This window comes from Phyllopteryx taeniolatus, chromosome 17 (genome assembly GCF_024500385.1).
Source record: "Phyllopteryx taeniolatus isolate TA_2022b chromosome 17, UOR_Ptae_1.2, whole genome shotgun sequence".
NCBI lineage: Eukaryota > Metazoa > Chordata > Actinopteri > Syngnathiformes > Syngnathidae > Phyllopteryx > Phyllopteryx taeniolatus.
The window spans coordinates 21,138,699-21,159,656 of NC_084518.1; the positions used below are offsets into that span (position 1 = coordinate 21,138,699).

The window sequence follows — 20,958 nt, forward strand, 5'->3', positions numbered from 1 at the left end:
TGAATCGCTCAATACAGACCAAAAGCATGAAAATCAAATCATGACTAAAGTTGTTGGGTTTGAAGAGAGCTGTAGATTTTATTACGTACTGTACATGTATTCAACTATCTTCCCCCCCCCCGCCCCCCCACACTTTTAATACCCACCAGCTAAACCTATTATGGAAAATCCTTTCAATCCTAAGGTCAGAGGACAAATATATTCCATATCAGCGAATATGCATTTATTAAATGCAAATCACAAGCCCCAGGGGAAAAACAAATCAGTGTAGGCGTGATTGAAAGATTGAGTCTGTCAGGCATTTGAACTTTTCTTTTTAAGCTGTTAATATAACAGCAAAGGAGTCATATTGGATTTGTTTCCATTTCACGCGTCCTTGGTACTTTAAAGACATTTCCACTTGGTTTAACTAGACAAGTGTTGCGGCCTGCAACTGTAAAACTGTTTTATATCCATAGATGATATTTGAATAGGATGAAATGGAATTCATGAAAATGTACAAAAAGGGTTTCGTCACACTGAGGTGCAACTACACACTTTCCAAGAATTGGAGTTGTGTAGGTGTTTGAGAAAAGTATCACTTCCCTCGTACTTTTTTGATTTACTTTTCGATTGTACATGCAAGATGCAATGTAAAAAGACTTGACAACGTAATCCGTTCGTGTGCCACGTAGCCCACGCTGGGTGTGCGCAGCCTACATGTGATAGAGGCAAGCGGTGATAAAGGCTGACATTTGTGATAAACGCACTGACCATAAACTGTCAAATCATGGCAGAGTGTGGCTGCTGGTTGCTCCTGGTTACGCTTTGCACCCTCTCACTCGCCCGTGTAACTCCCCTTCAGCGTGGCTGCCATTTTGGACACACATGGTCAGAGTTCACTTTGACAGGAGCCGGAGTGAGTCACATAGTGGCCAAAGGCATTAGCAGCCAATGTTAGTCAACATTCAACTTTTTTTTTTTTTTTTTTTTTTTTTTTTAATAACATCACCTATCTCTGTGGCCCCATTTTGAACTGCCCCAGTCTTATGTCCTCATTCCCCCATGCAGCACCTGTTTTTGTTTGTTTGTTTGTTTTGTTTACATGCTCAGTTGTGCTTTTTTTCCTGGGATAAATGCTTGCTTTGAAAACGAAAAAGGTGTGGATGATGCAGGTTTACCAACAGCTGCCACCAAAGCGTCTTCATCTCTTATTCATTCGCCCAGTTTATCAACCGCTGACAAGTTGTCACTCTCCCTTACTGTTTTGTCCTTTTCAAAAACACATTGAATTATTCATCCTGGCTTCATGCATGATACTACTGCTGTCATGCCGCATTACTTTGAAAACCGAAGTTTTTGGGTCATGCTTCCGGAACCAGCCAGAAGCAAAATGATAAATGCTGATAAGCTGTTTAATTATCATAACTTGACATCTAATGTATAAATTGCATTATATAAACTTAGGGAGGAGTTTTAGTTTGTGCTACTTATGCAACTTTTACTGTAGGCAGAGCAGCAACCTGCAAAAGTAAGCTTACCTTAGCCTCAAAATCATTTAGCATTTTGGCGTAGCTGCCTGGTTACGTCGTATCGTGTTAAAACTTGCATTGTCACTGTGCACAGCTCTTATACAAACTCAGCCACACACTCAAATGTTTATGCCACTTCTGCCAGTGTTGCACATGCACACGCATTGGCTTGGCTTCCGTACCTTCCTAATTCATGTTTTTCTTGGCACGTTTATGCCTAGTTGAGTGTAGATTTTGATAGTCGTGCGCATATGTATGTAATTGCATAATGTCATAAGTTATTTTAAATGACGTATGCAATTGTAGTCCTCTATCGTGTTTGTGATTTTCTGGAAAAAAGAAATGTAATTTCTTCTTTTTGAAATCTGTTATTTTGGCGTCGATGTATTTTTTAGAGCGCATGAATGGCCCCAACGCAGTTCAGAGTATATAGTCACCCTACTTTAAGGTGATACTGGAATAAATATGACTCAGATCAAGAGAAAAGATGCTGAAATAATGCAAACAGATGCAGATGTGAATATTAACTTTGATAAGTCTTGAGCAGTGATTATAAGAGTGAGTGTTGGTGTGGGTGTCTATAAAGAGCACAGGGGGATTGTTGAAATGCAAAAAAAAAAAGGGAAATGAGGAATAAGAGTTTCTCACTGTCTTCTTGTTTATCTCCTGATCATGATTTTGATGTGTTATTGTCTGTTTACTTTTAGTTCATCCCAGATGGTATCCAATCGGTCACCACTGGGAAATACATCTGCATACTATAATCTGCATGTCTATGAAGTTATTTTTGCTGCCCCATTGCCAGAATTGGATGAATTTGCTACTGTATCTTATTTTGTATGTTCAAAACACTTTTGCCGGCTCTACGTGGTTAAGCTCTATGCACAGTTTGTTTTTTTCTTCCTATTGCCATCGCCATTGTGTTCGGACAAAAGGCACGATCCTGCTTCATCAATCAATGTATCTATCTACAAAAAGAATAGAAGGCACGTTTGACTTGACGAGGCATGGGGAAAGTACATGTTTTAATCAAGAGCACGGTGGCTTCTCCACTCTAAAAAAGCTATGCATGCCTCAGAGTGCCACAGGGAGCAGCGTCATATATCACTGTCAGCATTTGTATCTCGTGCCTCCCCATGGGCAGCTTGCGTTCTGGTTTACAGGGTTTATGTTTTCCGACCGGTGGACGCGGGCACTCACCTGGATTTGCTCTCTGACACTTCGCTGCCAAAACAAACAAAACCCATTTCAAAATTACACACAGTCAGCATATAGAAATGTCTGCCCTGAAGTCTATCGCCGTTTCAACACCCCACCGCGTCATCTTTGTTTATATTTTCAAGAGTGGTATTAAAATATGTTTCGCAGGCGAAGTGCTGCATTAGTTTTGCCCTTTCACCCTTTCCTGTTGTTTTTGCTTTAGTTCTCTAAATTAGACAAAGAAAGAAGCATACTGATTGTAAGTGATATTTGTAAATACAGAGTCCATCAGTTTTGGCTGCAGACCAATGCTGGGCCATGGCAAATATTTCCTGTTAGATAGAAACACTAACATGAATTCATGAATAATGTCATATAGGGTGCAGCGCGATCTCCATGAATTGAACTTCATTGGATTTGAAAAAGTACAACGTTAACATATTTTACCATATACAGTATTCATAAGCACCAAAACATGTTCCAAATTTCTGATTCTCGTCTACATTCAAATGCTGAAAATGGAGTTTTGAAGGTCACTACCTGCTTACCTTTAAGATTTTTGAGGAAACAAATTATTTGTATGTAATTGTTATTCCGAAGCATGTTGCATTTTAAATGTAACACATTACAGTAATCCATTTTAAAGTTGTGGGTCCTGTTTCACCCCGAGCTCTATTCTTAATTGACTCCAGCATGGAGTAAATGAGAAGAAAATGAAAAGATAAATTACAGTAATGGAAGGAAATGAAGTGTGTAAGAGACGTTTTCTCCCAGTACTTTCTCGTATGCGCAACATTGTGAAATTGAATTACAAGAAGAAAAAAAATCCTTCTGCGTGAGACGTGGGTTGCTAACTGGAAGCAACAAGATGTACTCTCATTGGTTCACTTGTGCTTAATAAAGATAAGCTAAACGTGCATGGAAGGAATTGAATGGCATATTCACAACTCGACATAATACAAACCACATTAAAGCTTTTTTTGCTATGCATGCTGACTGGCCCATTTGCATTTTGCAGCAATACTGTGTCTCTCATGCAAATAAGTGTACTTTGTAGGTCTGTTTTTGTTCTGCTCCGGCTAAAGGTCAGGTCTTATGAGCTTCTATTTGGACAGTTTGTTTGGAGCCTGAAGGACAAAGTTCATTGAACCGAAAGAAAATAAATGACAGAGGAAAGTTACGGTTCCGCTCAATGAAGTCAAAGGGCAAAAGGAGAGAACGAGTCCATCTTATGATGGTATTATTTTCACAAGTCACCAGCCAGATACTTATTTATTGAAGATGAATCAATATGATGCTTCAGATTACGGAAGGTCGCCTGGGCTGAGCCACATATATCGTTGAGTGAGACTTAACCGCGTATTCTTTATTTTCTCAAAAAAAAGCTACCTTGTTGAATTTTCTGCATTTTCCTCCCGACACTTTATTTATTTCCACTTCTGTGCAGCTGTGACACCCACAAGCCTAATTAAATTATCAATTCATTAAGTCGACTAATGGAATCATTTATCAGATTCAGCTCATTATGTCCTGTCGTCTTTCTTTATCGCTGCAGTCCAAACAAATGCTACAGGTATGGAGCACATGTCAACGCGAGGACATTTTCATTTCCTGATGTAAACCTCCATTGAGGATTCAAGGAAGTCACGCTGCGACCTCTGGAAGATGCCCATGTGAGCACCGTGGAAGTTGTCGATTGATTCGCTTGTCTCGAGGCTCCGTGTAAAAATAAGGAAATAAAGCCCCTGGATATAAAGGAGATTGATGTCGATCAGCAGCCCGCCTCGAGTACGTCTTGTCCCATCTTATTAACGCGCTCTCCATGCACTGAGTGTTCTCTGATGACTCCATTGATATGCAACTGAAGAGAGAAGCTTGTCTCTTGCCATCTTAAGGAGGAGTCCCTCGTGATTGCTCACTCTGTCGCTGCAGTTGGCGAAGTCAGCCACACAGATTGTCATGGATACGGAGATGTATCGGAGCAAAGTCACAGCTTGTTCTTCCAGTATTAAGGGCACTTATAATTGCAAAACCCCTTCTTTTTTTTTTTTTTTTTTTTTTCTCTAGAGATTTTTCTAGAACTACAGGAGTTCACATATCTTTTTTTTTTTTTTTTTTTTTAAATTCAATTGAGTCCTACTATAGCTTTGCATTGGGCAAGCTACACCCTAGCTACACGCCATTCAGCCGCAGGGCACATATAGTCAAACCACCAATTGTACTCACATTCATACCTATGGACAATTTCGTCTTCCATTAGCCTAACATACTCAGGAAGGAATCCTGAGTGCCCGAAGAATGCCCATGCAAGCATGGCGAGAATACACAGATAAGGCAAGGAGGGATGTTAGAGGGTTTGTATGGCCAATGTAACACTTTTTTTTTAAGCTCAGCGTAAATACAACTTCTTATTTGAGTGAGTTGGTTAGGTTCCATTTGAAAGGAATCATAACTTACCAACTCACCAGATATCAGAAAGACTTCAACCTGTTCTTTTCCATCAAGACACTCCTTTGACTGCAGGATTTTCTTTTTCTCCTGAACGCTCTCGGTTTGCATTTTCTTTGTGCCATCCATGTCTCATGAAACCTTAATTCTTCCCACACAATGTTAAAGTTTATATCTACCCATGAGACCCAATCAAAATAAAAATGAATTCTTCATTTCCCCATAGACAGTAAATTGCATCTTATTGTATTTGTGCCACTACTCTGAATAAGAACACTACGGTACGATAACACTAATCTCATTCTGCCATGGCTGTCAGCACCTTTAATTTATGAATACGCTCTAATTAACAAGCCTCTGGGTCATGTGACTTAATGCAGTTGCACACATAACCTCTTAAGTGTTTCAGCTCAGGGATCTACTTTTAGCCACAGCAGCTCTACTACGGCAAATGAGCACACGGCTGTGAGTTTACATCATCCTCAGTATCGCCGGCGTCGTCGCATTCTGGACCAGTAGCAGTTAAAAACAGGTATTTTTCATTGAAGTTTCCCAAACGAAAGCATCAATCATCACTTTGGGGTTTTCAGCCATTGATCATTGGCTCGTTAAATATGATGGCGGTACGCCCATCGTGTGAAGCTGACAGAGCCCATGAAGATCACCTTGTTCAGACACTCCGATGCTTAAAGCAGCGTATTACAGTACATCTTCACTTGATTGGAGTCCTTCAAGCGCAATGAATTTAAATTGGCTGGCAGTAGAGTGAGATGTTCCATCTATGTATTGAACTGGGTGACAGAGGGGCCCGTGTTGTGCTTCTGGATTAGGAGTTGGGCTCAGTAATCTTTGCCAAAATGCCACTTCGAAAGTACTAATTGTAATGGAAGTCTGTGTTGCATTTAAAGCCAAATCTTTTGCATTCAACAAACTTTCAGTGACTTCAACAACATGACAACATTTCTCAAAGCATGACAATGGCCAATTCAACCCGAGTACAATGCAACCAGAAATGTAGTTTTTTCTGTCGGAAAAGACCGATTGTGTGATATCGCTGACATAAAATCGAGTAAAACGTTAGAACGTCACCATTTCTCATCATATCGCCCCGACCCTTTCGTTTGTTCTGGGAACAACTACTGACTCGAGAATGTTTCAAATTTGTCCGTCACTTGTATTGACTGGCATTTAAACTAACATTTTGACAAGCATCTAACCTGCAAGCTGTGCAAGCGTTGCAGTTTTTGTTTTTGTAGAGGTGGTGTTTTTCATTGAATTACATTTACACGCCAAAAGTACTAAAAGTGAAGGGGGGAAAAGCATTAAACAAGATTTCAACTTCTCATGCAAACATCCAATTAGGGTTCAGAGAACATTGTGGTAGCAGTAATCACCACAGTGGTGTCTCCAACCTGTACACATTGATTTTGTATTGATCTCCGCATGAGAAACTCTGCTTTAACCTAGTTCCCCACTCCATCTTTCCACACCACTCGATATTCGGACTGCTGGGAGCCAGCTGGATGGTCAAAAGCTTCAAACGCAGTAGTAGGACAATAACAGTTAGCATCATGACAAATGGCAATTCTTAAGCGTCTTTCTAAGGTAGTTCTCGATTTTTCCATACTTTTGCACGTGGATTTTTGTTCGAGGCCTACTGCGTACTTCAATTGTTGAACTAAATCTGTCTTTACACTTTTTGCTGAGTCATGATCCAAGAAGCACCCTTCTCTCCAGCTCAGTGACGAAGTCTGTGAAATGTCACGCAACCGTGTTTCCGTTCGTTCAGCCTGGATGAATCAAATCTACTTCAAAATCCAAATCAAATACAATGATAATCAGAAAATGACATACAGTAACTCTCAGCACTAATGTTTCCACTATTAACATGACTGTGCTCTCAAAAGAAAGTTTTTGTTGGAGATCGGAGCTTCTCTGGTGGTCTATTTCATATTAGCTAACGCATGGGTCCCGTATGACATTTAGATGCAAGGTTTATTCTCTGAGCCCTCAGAAGATCAATAACGTAGCATTCATATTTCCAGAGCAAATATTTGCTCGCTCGGTTGCAGACGGATTCGAGCATCTACTTCCCATGCAGGAAAAGCAAATGCAATTTCAGTGCGACCATGCAAAAAAACTGTACTGATGGGAAACTGACCTCCAGACTTAAGGGAACTCAGTGGTATTTGTTGTAGTTTTCAAAATAAATAAATACATAAATAAATCAACACAGCTTCACTTTAAGCACATTATATTTACTCTTCACTTTAGAAGGATGTTTGAAGTCCTGTCAACATAACGCGATGTGAGGAACAACACGCCACGATGAGATCCTTTTCAAATTTAGGACTTTTATATATCTGGATTATGATTGATTTGTTCCTGTCAAAGCTTCCGAGGACATGAATATCAGCAGGGTTCGGTAACTCTCAAATCCATTTGTTAGAACTCCTCAGACAAACAGTTTGCGTGCGTGCGTTTTGGGGGAAGATACTTGTGGACACACAATTTAATTATGTGGCATGAGCTGCCACTTAACTCTTGGTGATTACACTGTACACAGATTTCAGCTGTCACCTTAACAGATGTAAGTCAAATGTGCAACAATAATCCTGTCAGGCTTGTGTTGTTTACTTGCCGCCTGTGAAATGACTTCCTTTATTTATCAGAGTATTTTAATTAAACGTTAATTGGCTGCATCGTTGAGAGGTTGATGATTATTTTCTGAGTTAAGTCCAAGTGTGTTTAATTAAATAAAAATATCAGCACAGCCCATGTCCATGAGGAGAACACACCTTGTTTTGGCACCACGTCATACACCTGAACATTTCTGTTGGGATTCTGATCGGTTCATCCAAAAATTAGACAGTAAACACTTGGATAAGCTATACAACAATAAAAACCACTAAATGTTCTCTACCTCACTGAATTTCACTCAATTTCCTCTTCCAACAGAACACGTAAAACCTTTGTGATTCCATTCAAATTTTCCCCAATTAACACTTTTAGTTAGGCTACATACTAACGTTGGTATCTAGCGGATGCAGAGCAACACAAATGCATTAATGTTATATTAATGGCTGTCTTCATGTCAAACTCGTGGTTGACAATGGGAGGAAGGCAAAACTGGATTTATTTTTTTATGCAGACGAAGCTCGTCTTCTTGTAATATTCAAGCTACATGACAAAGAAGAAAGAGCAAAAACCAAGTTTTCCACTGTGTGCCTTTGTTTACTGCGTTATGTTCCACTTGATTCATGGGTTGGTTACACTGTAGCGCCGGGATGACACACACACACACGGAGGAGAGATTATCATTTCAAATTGTAAGTTTTGTATTACTGTAGTGAGTCGTATCTGTTTTTCTTTTGTTTTATAAATGTTTTTGAAGATGTCTTTTTCTATTTTTCGCTTCATTTTTTAAATGCTTTTAATCACGTAAAGCAGTATGAAATGCGCTGTATAAATACATTTGCTTCGCTTTGCTTGGAATATTTGCTGGAGAACATTGATGGAATTGTTTTGATTTTTAGGCCCAAATGAGAGCGACGGCACCAGGGGTCGGACTGCAGATTTGAACAGGGGTCACATCGCATACCCTTCAACAGGAGACGCAGAGGGCGAGGTTGTCCAGGTCACCACCGCCTTGCCCATTAACAGCCCGGACCACCGGCCTGTCCTCAAAGGTTTGATGCTTCATGAGCACCTTCTCTTGAGGGACTTTGAGGGAGACCAGCGCTTTTTCAGGAGCGACGGCTCTGTGGCGGCGTATCCCACCAGACCGGGCCCCGTGTCTGCCTCAGATGCGGCGCACCCCGCCACTCGAATAGTTCCACACGAGGATGCTCCGGCCTTCTCCGACATCGCCTCGACCGCGACTGCAGCTGGCACCTCGCCACTTACCACGTTCACCCCAACACCCAGACCTCTGATGCCTCTCCTCCAGAAGCCCTCTGAGGAAAAAAAGCAAGGCGGAGACAGGCTCGAGCCCACCACACAATCCCTGACAACACAAGTGACACCAAATCCAGACAACACAGCCGCCACTTCCTTATCAATGCAGCGAGATCACCCTCACCCTTTGAGGGCTTCTTCTGGCCAGACAAAGCTTGCACCCTCCGCTGCGAGGACGGAGAAAGGGCAGACGAGGGAAACGACACTGAAAGACAAAAGCAGTCCCGAGCAGGCCCTCCCAAACCTAACGTCATCGTCCCCAATGGAGGGCCCTGCCACGTCAACCTCCGTGATCACGACGACGACCATCACCACAGTGCAAACATCTGGTGAGTGCGTTACTCAATTCCTTTGACTCCTAATTTTGTAGATTACTTTGAGGAAAACAGAAGGGTGTTCAAATGACTGTGAAATAAGTATCAGCCGCGTCACAGTAACCCAAACCCCAAAGGAAATTCAAAGTTTTGAGTAGCTCTCTGTTGTGATTTGACACACGCATCTCAGAGGAGAAGAAAATTAAACGGCAGATTTCAGCATCCTTTCTGTTCCTTTTCCATGCTGCGCATAGCTATTTATCCCTCCGCTAGGAATAACAGAGTTGCTCATGTGTCAAAGACAATCTGATTTGTCCTGCCTGTACATGCCGTAGCTTGAGGACCAATCCACAGAGATAGTTTGAGGGTTACATGGCCACAGAGACACAGGTGGGCTGTCAGCAGGAAGGAAAAGGAAATCACGCGTCTTTTCGCTGTCTCCCACAGAGTCGTGCGGCCTGAATTTCACTGACGCCGAGGGCAACGTTGAAATCCTGCAGCGGCTTGACACTGCAATGGAGTGCAACTACTTGATTACCGTCTACCTGGGGTACGGCATTGAGGTTCAGGTCAGTGCTCGAGACCCCTTGTCATTCTTGGGAGCGTCTAAAACAATACCCAGGCTTTTGATTAAGTGATTGAGTTGTGTGAACATCTTTTGGCCTCCCGAAGTAGGCAGAATTTGGTACCAAATTGAGCCTTAGTGCTTCTCTAAAAGGTCTTGCCCAGATTGGTGTTTATTTATAATATATAGATAATGTAGAGACGTTGAAAACAGTACTACATACTACAGAAATCATAAACGTGCAACAAAAAGACATTACTCACCTCATTTTGCCACTGCAGCTCACTCATCTTGCATGTTTATGCTTTTAACGGAGTCAACTTGTGTACACCAAACCAAAACATGACCTTACATAAGGCTCCCAATAGTGGAGAGCAGCACAAATCAAATTATTGTGTAGCTATCACTGTGTCACTGCAAGTGACCCCTTTTATGTACAGGTGGCTCGATATTGTTGCTTATTATAAATTATGTCCGACTGCTATTGCTCATAATGTGCTTAATAACCGTTCATGTTTGTAATATAAAACACTCTAAAGTGAAATAAGGGCACATGGGTTAATCCAGTAAAGCGCTGTGACATATTTGGTGTTAGCTTTTAGAATATTTGCTGGTCGTGTGTGGGTTGATGGCGATAGACAGGAAGAAAATTGCTTGGGTGTGTGGGAGGATAAGGGAAAGTCTCAGGTTGAATGTTTGCATGGAAATGTCTTTTTATAAAGGTTATAAGAATTAATTTTCTGTGTTTATGTGTGCGTGTGTTGCCTGGCATTTGCAATTTCATCAAACAGCTAATTTGCCACCGGAGACTTGAAACTATATGTGAGCTTTGTCTCCCTGCCTCTGGAGAGCTAAGATAAGTCTTGACTGAGTATACACTTTCTGAAGAGAGTATTTTCCCAAGAAACACAGAGACTCTTACCTGCACATATTCACACAGGCAAACCTGAGCAAAGACTTCACAACGTTTGATGTCATAGCTGTGAACCATCGCAGAGTTTCCAGCGCATTTTTGACAAAATATTCACTGGATACTTTAAAGTCAGCAATGCAGGAAAGGGAATTTCCGTCCACCATACTGATGAACTGATTGGAAAGGCTGAACTGCATTGACCAGTGCATGGCACGACCAAATGAAGCCATGCTCTCCGTTTCTTGGAAAAAGACACATTGAAGGCAAGCGTGTATTGCACCAACTCATCAGCAGTCATCACCTTCTGCCTGGAGGGAATCCATGGCTCTTGGTGTACTTGTAGCAGGCTTGGATTACACATTTTCTAGTTATTGGCCCTTAGTTTTGTTGCCGAAACTCGGAACAACTTCATATTTGCCACATTTTCACAACTGTGAGTAATTCTTGATGGCATTACAACAAGAAATACATCTCGTCCTTTATTTTTTTCAATGGCTCTCACAACTCCCCGCCCCCTCCCCCCCACACACACAAATTGATCTATTAGGCACCTCAATTTAAATGCTCTTTACTTTCATTTCAACAGTTCCACTTTTCATCATGCTGTGCGAAGTCATTTGGGTGATACTAATCTTCCTTTAATCACAGTATCCAATAAGGAAAGAACGATGCCATGAACTGTCAGTGGAGCGAGTAAATTGATTGCTTCCACTTTCCTGATGAGTTTATTTGGCATTTTCTCCCAACCATCTCTGGAGGACTCAGGCACCCCACACCACCACTCATTCCTGTGGGTGGATTCTGTACAACATTCTATAATCAGATGGCAGGTTGCAATGTAACACCAAATAATTCTCATATCAACTCTTAGCAGTTGGACTTGGCAACATTTAACGGTAACAAAAATAGAATCAGACATAAGACTGCAACCGCTAGCAGAGAATCGTCTTGGTGCAAGTTAAGTGTTTTGGGAACTCGCCACTTTTATGAAGGGCGGTCATCAGTAAATCTGCATGATGCAAATGATGTAAATGAACCAATTTCAAGGACATGTTTTTTTTCATTAGTATTTATATTGTTAATTCACACTTCTGCATTAATTACAGTGAGTCAGCGGCTCCCAATAAACGAGTCAGGTACAGTCAAATACAAGGAAAAATGTGGTAGGTCACATCTCTTTTAAATGTGACCCTTGCATGAGTAAAACATGTATCAAGACAATTTTTGGTCATTTTGCCCGACCGCCTGTTGGATCTCTGTTCCCACAGCTCACAGCATTTAATGGGTTTTCCCATCTGCTCTGATGACCACTTTATGATTAGTTTTCAGGATGAAATGTAAACAAGTTTGGAAGTTATCTCACGTCGATGATATCGGCAAGAAACAACATGAAAACATAAAAATATAAAAGACAATAGCATTCATGTATGCATAAATGTACAACCCCAATTCCAATGAAGTTGGGACATTGTGTTAAACATAAATAAAAACAGAACACAATGATTTACAAATCATGTTCAACCTATATCTAATTGAATACACTACAAAGGCAAGATATTTAATGTTCAAACTGATCAACTTTATTGTTTTTAGCAAATAATCATAAACTTGCTCATCAAACACGTGTTTGGAACATGGCACAGGTGAACAGGCTAACTGGGAACAGGCGGGTGCCATGATTGGGTAGAAAAGGAGCTTCCCTGAATTGCTCAGTCATTCACAAGCAAAGATGGGGCGAGGTTCACCTCTTTGTGAACAAGTGCCTACAAAGACAGCCTTCTTCATTGCCTTTCATATTCATTCAAAACCATTTTTCAAACCAAGTTCAATTACAATATATTTTTCAGTGAAGAAAATACAAATTCCCATTCCATGTAATAATACTTACCGAAGCTCATCTACTTTGACCACATGTATCCCGTCGATGAGCTGTTGTTCCAATTCGGTATCCTCTGCTTGCTTACGGCGTCTACTTGTCTCTGTCTCAAGGTCCTTACATCTCTATGTGCATGTTGTTCTCCCAGGTCTGTTTCATGGAAGTCGGCATTCTTGGGAAAAGAAGACTAAATTCTGTGGGGCTCAGAGAGTTTGATACATTTAAGGGGTTAGGAGCCCAGACGGGCAATTTCTCCCACTGCCACAAAGCATGATTGGAGGAGTGTTTCCATTTTCTGACAGGCTTAAGGCAGCAGCATTCAAGAAGATGGTGGGGAATGATTTTGTGGTCAATCCTGTGAATCCCATTTCTTCTTCAATTCTTTTCTTTGTTTCCCATTTCCATACTAATGCCACAGTTTTCCTATTTGTCTGGCTATTTCAATGCCTCAATCAGCATCAGTTCTCGTGAAAAGCTTTCAACCCTTAATAGTCTTGGCTCCTTCGGCCTTTGAATTAAATATGTAATCTCCAATTGTACTTGGCCCATCAGCATCAAACATGCATGTTGTTTTGACTCAGCACTTTCAACCAGTGCATGAATGAATGAATGGGACTCGGCTGTTACAGAACATTAATACAACTCGAGCTAGCTTTTTTCTTCATCAGGTTTCACCTTAACATAATGGTAGCCAATTGCATGATATGATAATAACGCAACAAGAAATCCAAAAGGAATACACATTTTAAAGACAACTAATAGAATGCATCACTGGTGCTATAAAATTATGTATGAAGTGTATTAATTCAGTTTTGTCCAGACTGTGAGGGGTATACAAAATAGTTATATAGTATATTTATTTATAGCCACAACTGAATACTTGGTTTTAACTCACTGCTCGGTATGCGGTGGGCCTTCAGGAATCAAATACCGAGATGGATCAGTGTATTGTCTCTAATTAAAAAAAAAAAAACAATTGACATGTAGCATGTCATATGTTTACAGCTAACCCTTTAGTGGTTTAACAATTGTTTGGTGATGCTACCTCGGTGACCACGCTCGTCTGACGCCGATCAAAAGTCATTTTAATAAGCAGCAGTGACACTTGACGCACAGCCTCTTCACGGATCCGGGTGAATTGCCATATCGATCCGAGCACGCTCACTTTAATTTCAGTGTATTTTTACCAAAGAAAAATATGACCATAACATTGGCCCTGGTTGAGCGTGACTGATGAGGCAGGGAATTACTTTTCTTTTGTTGGTGTTAATTGATGACAAGCGCTCTGGTCACATGAGCAGGACAAGCAATGAATATTTCTTGTCACACTCACTAGCCGCAACATTAGGTACGCTGATGTAACACGAAAAAGAGACTTTTTAAAGCTTTTATTTAGAATATTTCAATTCTCTGATCAACATTTTTCCATTATTTTTGTGAGCTTCTGAAAATGCCTGAAATTAAGATGACTTATGATATGCTGAATCGCATTTGTTCTACACTATTCCATTTACTCCGCTTTTAAAATTTTACATATATAAGGTGTGAGGACATTTGAAAAGTAATTTGAATGAAATTACAAGCAACATTGGCAAAAAACTAGTCTTTCTGACAACTGAGTGTATGAAATAAAATGTATATGTATTTATATATGCTGTATAAACTATCTCACAAAAGTATGTAGACCCCTTTAGATTTTGTATATATTTTCTCATTGTTCATGACTGTATATCTTTTTCATGACACAACACTGAAGATGTATGACACTGTGCTACATTGTGTAGTAAAGTAGTCATTGTAACTGCAAATTTACTGTTTTCTCAAAACAACTCAACACACAGCCAGGTTACACACGGACAGGATGTCTGGACAGGAGATGAAAAGTGTGTAAGCCCAAAAAGGAAAATATACTTAGTGTAGCCCGTAGTGCACAACAGATTTGTCCATGAGAAGCTGAGACTTTGCAATAGAGCCAACGACCCCTTCTGTTAATCAATTTTGGAAGGAGATGGGCGGTAGAAGGAAGCCTTCTTCATGTTGTGCCTTTCGGGAGCGAGTCAGGACATAAAGATGGGTTTGATCTTGATGAGCTTTTCAGGGTGTCAGGGCTTTGCTGAGATGGGTTTTCATGAGGCGTAGCCATCTTTGAGTTGAATGCTTTTCAGGTGACACTAATTGCCACTGCACCCATCAAGCTGTCATAAAGGGGGAAGGCTATGCCTGGAAGAGGGGTTGTGTTCTCGCAAACACACAGCGTCACCATGTCACGGAGAAAAGAGAGTAAAGATGCACGCTTTGAAAATACAAAAAGTAATCCGTGAGGCAAGGATTGAAGTCCATGGAGAAGTGCACACTGCTGTAAATAAACTCAAATGTCACGGCTGGAGAGGTGGGGAGGGTTTATTGGAACGTAAGAAGCTCATCTCATGTAGAAGATTGATGTCGGGTTGGCTTCTGTCGTTCTGCTTTCACAAGAAGGGATCGTTAACCCATTGCATCACTCCCAACCAGAAGGAGCAGAGAGCACGCTTTTGTCTGACCGACTGTCTACTCCCTCGACGTGTTCAGCTTGGTTTGACCTACCCGGGACAATGAGCATCGACATAACTCGTAAATGTTATGGAGGCAAATAGGGTCACGGGAGCTACACCACAAGACAAAATCTAAAGACAGACATAATATAGAATGGATATAAAGAATAGTTAATAGAATAGAACGAATAGTACTATTCTGCCAACATTTGGGAGTAAGAAAACCCCAGAATACCCTGTTTGAGAGCATGGTAAGAATATGGTGTTAGGGTTTTGTCACAGTTGAATAAATGTCAGCCAAAATGTGAAATGAGTCAAAACAAGCAATTTATTGTTGAATTCAGCCACATCCTCTGGCATATTCTCATTAGCACTTTAGGTTTTGGCAGGTTGGTAAGGAGTCATTGTTTTAGAAATGGCCTCGGCTTATTTGTATGGAGGCGAGTGTTCGATTGAGATGATGTTTTTCACATACCGAGCACTGGAATGAGTCTGTTTTTGAATGAATTTATCAAGACATTCACAAAACCGCACCTGGAGGTGGCTTAGAAAGGAGCATGTAAACGAGAGGGCGGGGAGGCAGGTACCCTCCATGAACGCTTCAGTGTATCGGTCAGTTTCATCATCGTAATGAGGTCTCCGCAGCTGCTGAGTCCAAAAGCTGTTGATTTATCTCCCCCACCTCTCCTGTCGCAGGGTCATTTAATTTCCATGTATAGTGGGATGAGTTTGATTACATACTGCTCATTTCAGCATCAGCGATGGCTCCTGTGAGTCACTGTAAATGTTCATAATGGAGCCCCAGCAGATGTTTTTGAACAATAAATTCTCGGTGTGAGTCAGCCTCTTTGCAAAGTTAATTCATAGACTGTTAACTTACAAATTGCATGTTATGCACTAATGTGTAATGCGTTAGACATATTGTTTCTCTCAAAGAGGCAAGAACCGTGTTTGTGCTATCCATTTGAGTTTCTATTTTTTTTTTAAGTGCACATGACTCTCGTGTTGCAAAATGCCGATAATTTAACTAATGACAGTTTGCGGACCACCTCTGGTAATTAAAGTAAAAGCCGCAATAGTAGACTGCATGAATTCCGAGCGATATAATATCTGTAAAAGCTTGCTGCAGTCAAAATAACACCACTTATATGAACAAAATGTATTTGTGCTCAAAATGTCTCTGACAGCTCGCATTATCATAAATTTCCAACCCATTATGATGCACTAATATCATCATTAAACTCAATCAAACTAGTGAAAGTGATTCAAAAGGAATAACTAAATTACTGCCAGAGCACAACGCACTGATTGTATGATACAATGTTGCTATGTGCATACATACATGGGTATTTAAAAAAAACAACTAGTTTTCCCAAAATACCAAATATCAGTAGTACCGTAGAATCTTGACTTGTGAGTTTGATTCATTCCGTGATTACGCTTATATCAAATATGTGTTCCCCATTCAAATGGGAACAATGAATCCTATAGCTGAACAATTTGGAGGCTGGCCCACATCACATAAATGTTGATTGTCATTTGAGCCCCAATGAGCTCCACCAATAGTGTTGAAGGAGAAGTGTGGCAGAAAATGCACAAGAGGAAACCACATTCACACACTCACACACCGGTGAGCCTGTAACAGAATGGACAGGTGAGCAAGAGAGCTGTCCTTCTGGGCATTTGGTTGCAGTGCCGGCGAAGTTAAGGCAGTGTGATGTCTCCCGACACGGCCAATGATTCATAATTGAAGCTGGACAGCTGTTGCCGGCTGCAGTGACAGGTCCCAGAGAAGGTGACGGATGACGGGGCCCTCGGGGGCGCAGTCCAAATGTTCCATGCTGGCTGCATGGAACACAGGGGGCTGCGTCCTTCATAAGACTCCCTTGTCTCATACTTTCTTATCATGTTTGCCTTTTTGTATAATTGACAGGATATGTCAAACATCTTAAACACCCCCAGGAAGACACTCAAATAGACCAACATTTAATTGAATATATACTGGCACAACATAAAGACTAAAAACTCTTCTAAGCAGGCGAGGATTTAAAATGGTATTGTATACTAGGTTTATAAATATTCTTTCACAATCAATGATTAAGAAACTGTTGTATTGAAGCCCCAACAATTTGTTGCACTCGTTTATAATATCATGCTATTTAACCATCTTGAATGATGTTGATGGCCGCGACGGTCAAAGCACCAATTGTGAAAAAGGTCACAGAAATGACTAAAGCAGCCGTGTCCCCCTTCATTGATCAGATGCATAGAAGGGTCTGGCAAACTGATTAGATTTGGGAGCAAAGATCTCTTGTCGTAAAATCATGATATTTGAAGCACAAACACAGCGGCATGGCTAATGCAAGTTGCTTTTGGTTGGATCTGAATACCTGCAGAAACACCTTTTGTGTTGTCGCATCATACAATAAATGACAATGACATCAATGATATCATATGTCATTTGTCTTGTCAATGAGACAATCAAAAAGAAATCAGATCGATAAATTGTTATGATAACGGAATCGCGAAATTCCTTTCAACTTCCACCCCAAATTACTACCAACTTTTCAAAACTATGTGGTGAATTATGAGGTTCTAAAATCCAGTTCTTTCTTTTAAAATCTCTATACCTGTTTGAGGTTGTTTTGTAAACAATGAAAAACAATAAGGTGTATTAAATGTTGTCCCTGTTTGGAGGTGTGAAGACAAGCAGCTGAGCAGAGAGGAGCGTCATGGTGGCCTGTGATAAAAACCCAATCAATCTAAGTGTCTGACCTCATGGATAATTCCAGAAAAGGTCACCTCCAAACTCAGTTCTCGAAGAGTCCATTAGCCTCCCTGCGCTTATTGTCAGCTCCCCATCAGCCCCCGTGATCGTTTGTCAACGTGGGCGCATTCATTTTGTTTCCGCTCCTCTGGCGCAGTGTGCTCACGCTGCCCACTGTCTCAACACTTTCAGACTGTCTCACTGACAGTCCAGCGCACATATCACTTGGCTGACAACACATTTTCAGCTCGGTGGCAAAACCTGAGCTCTCAATGACTCCATTGGCTTTCAGAGCATGCAGTGCGTTTCTCTCCAAGATGGCACAGTTGTGTTTCAAAATTGAGGAAAATAGATGTTTGGGTCTTTTTTTTAGTTGTGTTGACCCCAAAACAGACACAGACTTAATATGTTAGAACATATACAGTAAGAAATGTACAAGAAGTGTAATACAACAAATAAGCAGAATGTTCAAGAAAAATAATAATAATAATAAATGAAAAAACCCTCTGTGTAAGAAAGACAACAACTATACTAATGCGGAACATATATAGTACCGGTAGGAGTTTAGAGAATTTCCCTGTGTTTTTGGAGTTTGTAGATTTTAGTTTATTGTCTGTATCGTCGTCTTGACTCAATACCATCTGAATTTTTCAAAACTATTGCGAAGTCTGTGATAGCTGATTTGCAGCAAATAATCAATTGCTCACTTCAGTCAGGCGAGTTTCCTAAAGCTCTTAAAGTAGCTGCCATTAAGCCTTTGCTAAAAAATAGAACGCTGGACGCTTCCATGTTAGCAACCTATAGACCCATCTCCAATCTCCCTTTCATAGCCAAGATTGTTGAGAATGTTATTTTGAATCAACTCAGTCATTTCGTGAACTTAAATAGACTTTTTAACAAATTTCAATCAGGTTTCCGAACTCATCACAGTGCAGAATCTGCTCTTATCAAAGTGCTAAATCATATAAGGTTGAATACAGACTCGGAAAAGGTGTCAATTCTGGTCTTGTTGGACCTCAGTGCGGCTTTGGATACAGTAGATCATAATATACTGCTGAACAGGTTGGAAACGTGGGTAGGACTAAATGGAACAGTCCTTAAATCGTTCAGGTCCTACCTTGAGGAAAGGAGTTATTTTGTAACCATTGGAAGTGTTCAATCTCATCGAATGGCAATGAACTATGGGGTCCCTCAAGGGTCTCTTCTTGGAGCCCTCCTGTTCAGCCTGTATATGCTACCCTTGGGTCAAATTCTTCAGAACTTTAATTTTGACTATCACAGCTATGCAGATGACACACAGTTATATCTAGCAGTGTCTCCAGATGACTACAGTTCAGTTGAGGTGTTGTGTCACTGTCTAAAACTGATCATAGCCAAAACTTTCTTCAATTAAACAAAACTGAGATAATTGTTTTTGGCAATAAAGAAAAGAGGATTGCTGTTAGTAAATACCTGGAGTCACTCTCTTTAAAAACCAAAGACCAAGTCCGAAACCTTGATGTTCTGATAGATTTTGACCTGACTTTCAACAGTCATATCAAATCAATTACTAAAACTGCCTTCTACCATCTGAAGAACATATCCAGAGTGAATGCTTCCATGTGTCAAGCAGACCAGGAGAAGCTTATCCGTTCTTTTATCTCAAGTAGGTTTGACTTTTGTAATGGTCTTCTGACTGGACTCCTTAAAAGAGCATTAAACAGCTGCAGCTCATTCAGAATGCTGCAGCTCGGGTTCTGACCAGAACAAAGAGGTCAGAGCATATTACTCCAATTCTAAAGTCTTTACATTGGCTTCCTGACAGATTTTAAATATATTTTAAAGTTCTGCTACTGGTCTATAAATCACTAAACGGTTTAAGTCCTGAATACATGAATGAAATTCTAATGGAATATAAACCCAGTAGGGCTCTGAGATCGACAGACTCGGGTCAAATCGTGGAGCACAGAGTCCAAAGCAAACATGGTGAAGCAGCATTTAGCTATTATGCTGCACACAAATGGAATAAGTTGCCAACAGAAGTGACATTAGCCCCAAGTGTCCAGGTTTTTAAATCCAGGTTAAAAACTCTTCTTTTTTCCCCCATGCTTTTTGGAGTATTTCCACTTTTAAATGATATTTCTTTTACTGTACGCTGTTTTAATTTTTATTTTCATTTTTTTCCCGCTTTGTTTTAAATGTTTATAAGCTGTTTTTTTTCTTTGTTTTTAAATGCTTTTAATCATCTAAAGCACACTGAGTTACCTTGTGTCTGAAATGCGCTATATAAATAAATTTGATTTACTTTGCTTTGCTTTGTGTGCCTGTGCTACAATACTGACAGATAAACAAAGCAACTGACACTATTTTGTCAAAAATATGTATTCAAATGGATATGATATGATGATTGACAAGTAATATAAGCAGATTTTCTTCTGGTGTATGAGCAAAAATATACCCATTGAAAAGGGACAAATAAGAGTCTGATGACTGTCAATGTGGATGCTTGAATTATACAACAGTGAGATACAAACAATCCAAACGTTTTTGTATGTGTAACCATGTTCTATGGTTTATTTTAGGTTCTGAATGCAAGTGTGTCGGAGGGGGAGCAAGTGACCGTGGAGGACACGGGTGGCCGTGAAGCCTTCCTTCTTGCCAATGAGTCCGTCTTAATTCGAGGGCTTGTGCTACGCAGTCGGAGCAACCAGATCTCCATCCGTTTCCGTAGCGACCAACAGCATAACTCGGGAGTGCTTCAGCTCCATTACCAAGGTTAGACAATGCTGCATGATCTAATCTATGACGCAATGGTGAAATGCTATTATTTTGTTCTCACAATTACGTTTACAAAAAAAAAAAAAAAAGTGGTGAGGCCCAACTTGTATTGGTTGGAA

At 40.5% G+C, this 20,958-nt stretch overlaps 1 protein-coding gene across 3 annotated transcripts in view; it reads left to right on the forward strand.

The window, feature by feature from the left end:
* LOC133466958 (seizure protein 6-like) overlaps nucleotides 1-20,958 on the forward strand; it is a 72,931-nt gene that overhangs the window by 29,072 nt on the left and 22,901 nt on the right. For 2 of the 3 annotated variants that reach the window (XM_061751232.1, XM_061751233.1), the window contains exons 2-4: nucleotides 8,696-9,445; nucleotides 9,878-9,999; nucleotides 20,644-20,836. In XM_061751232.1, the coding sequence (XP_061607216.1) occupies nucleotides 8,696-9,445; nucleotides 9,878-9,999; nucleotides 20,644-20,836 (1,065 nt within the window). Of the gene's footprint in view, nucleotides 1-8,695; nucleotides 9,446-9,877; nucleotides 10,000-20,643; nucleotides 20,837-20,958 lie in introns of those variants that run through there. The other variant, XM_061751234.1, reaches the window with a different exon arrangement.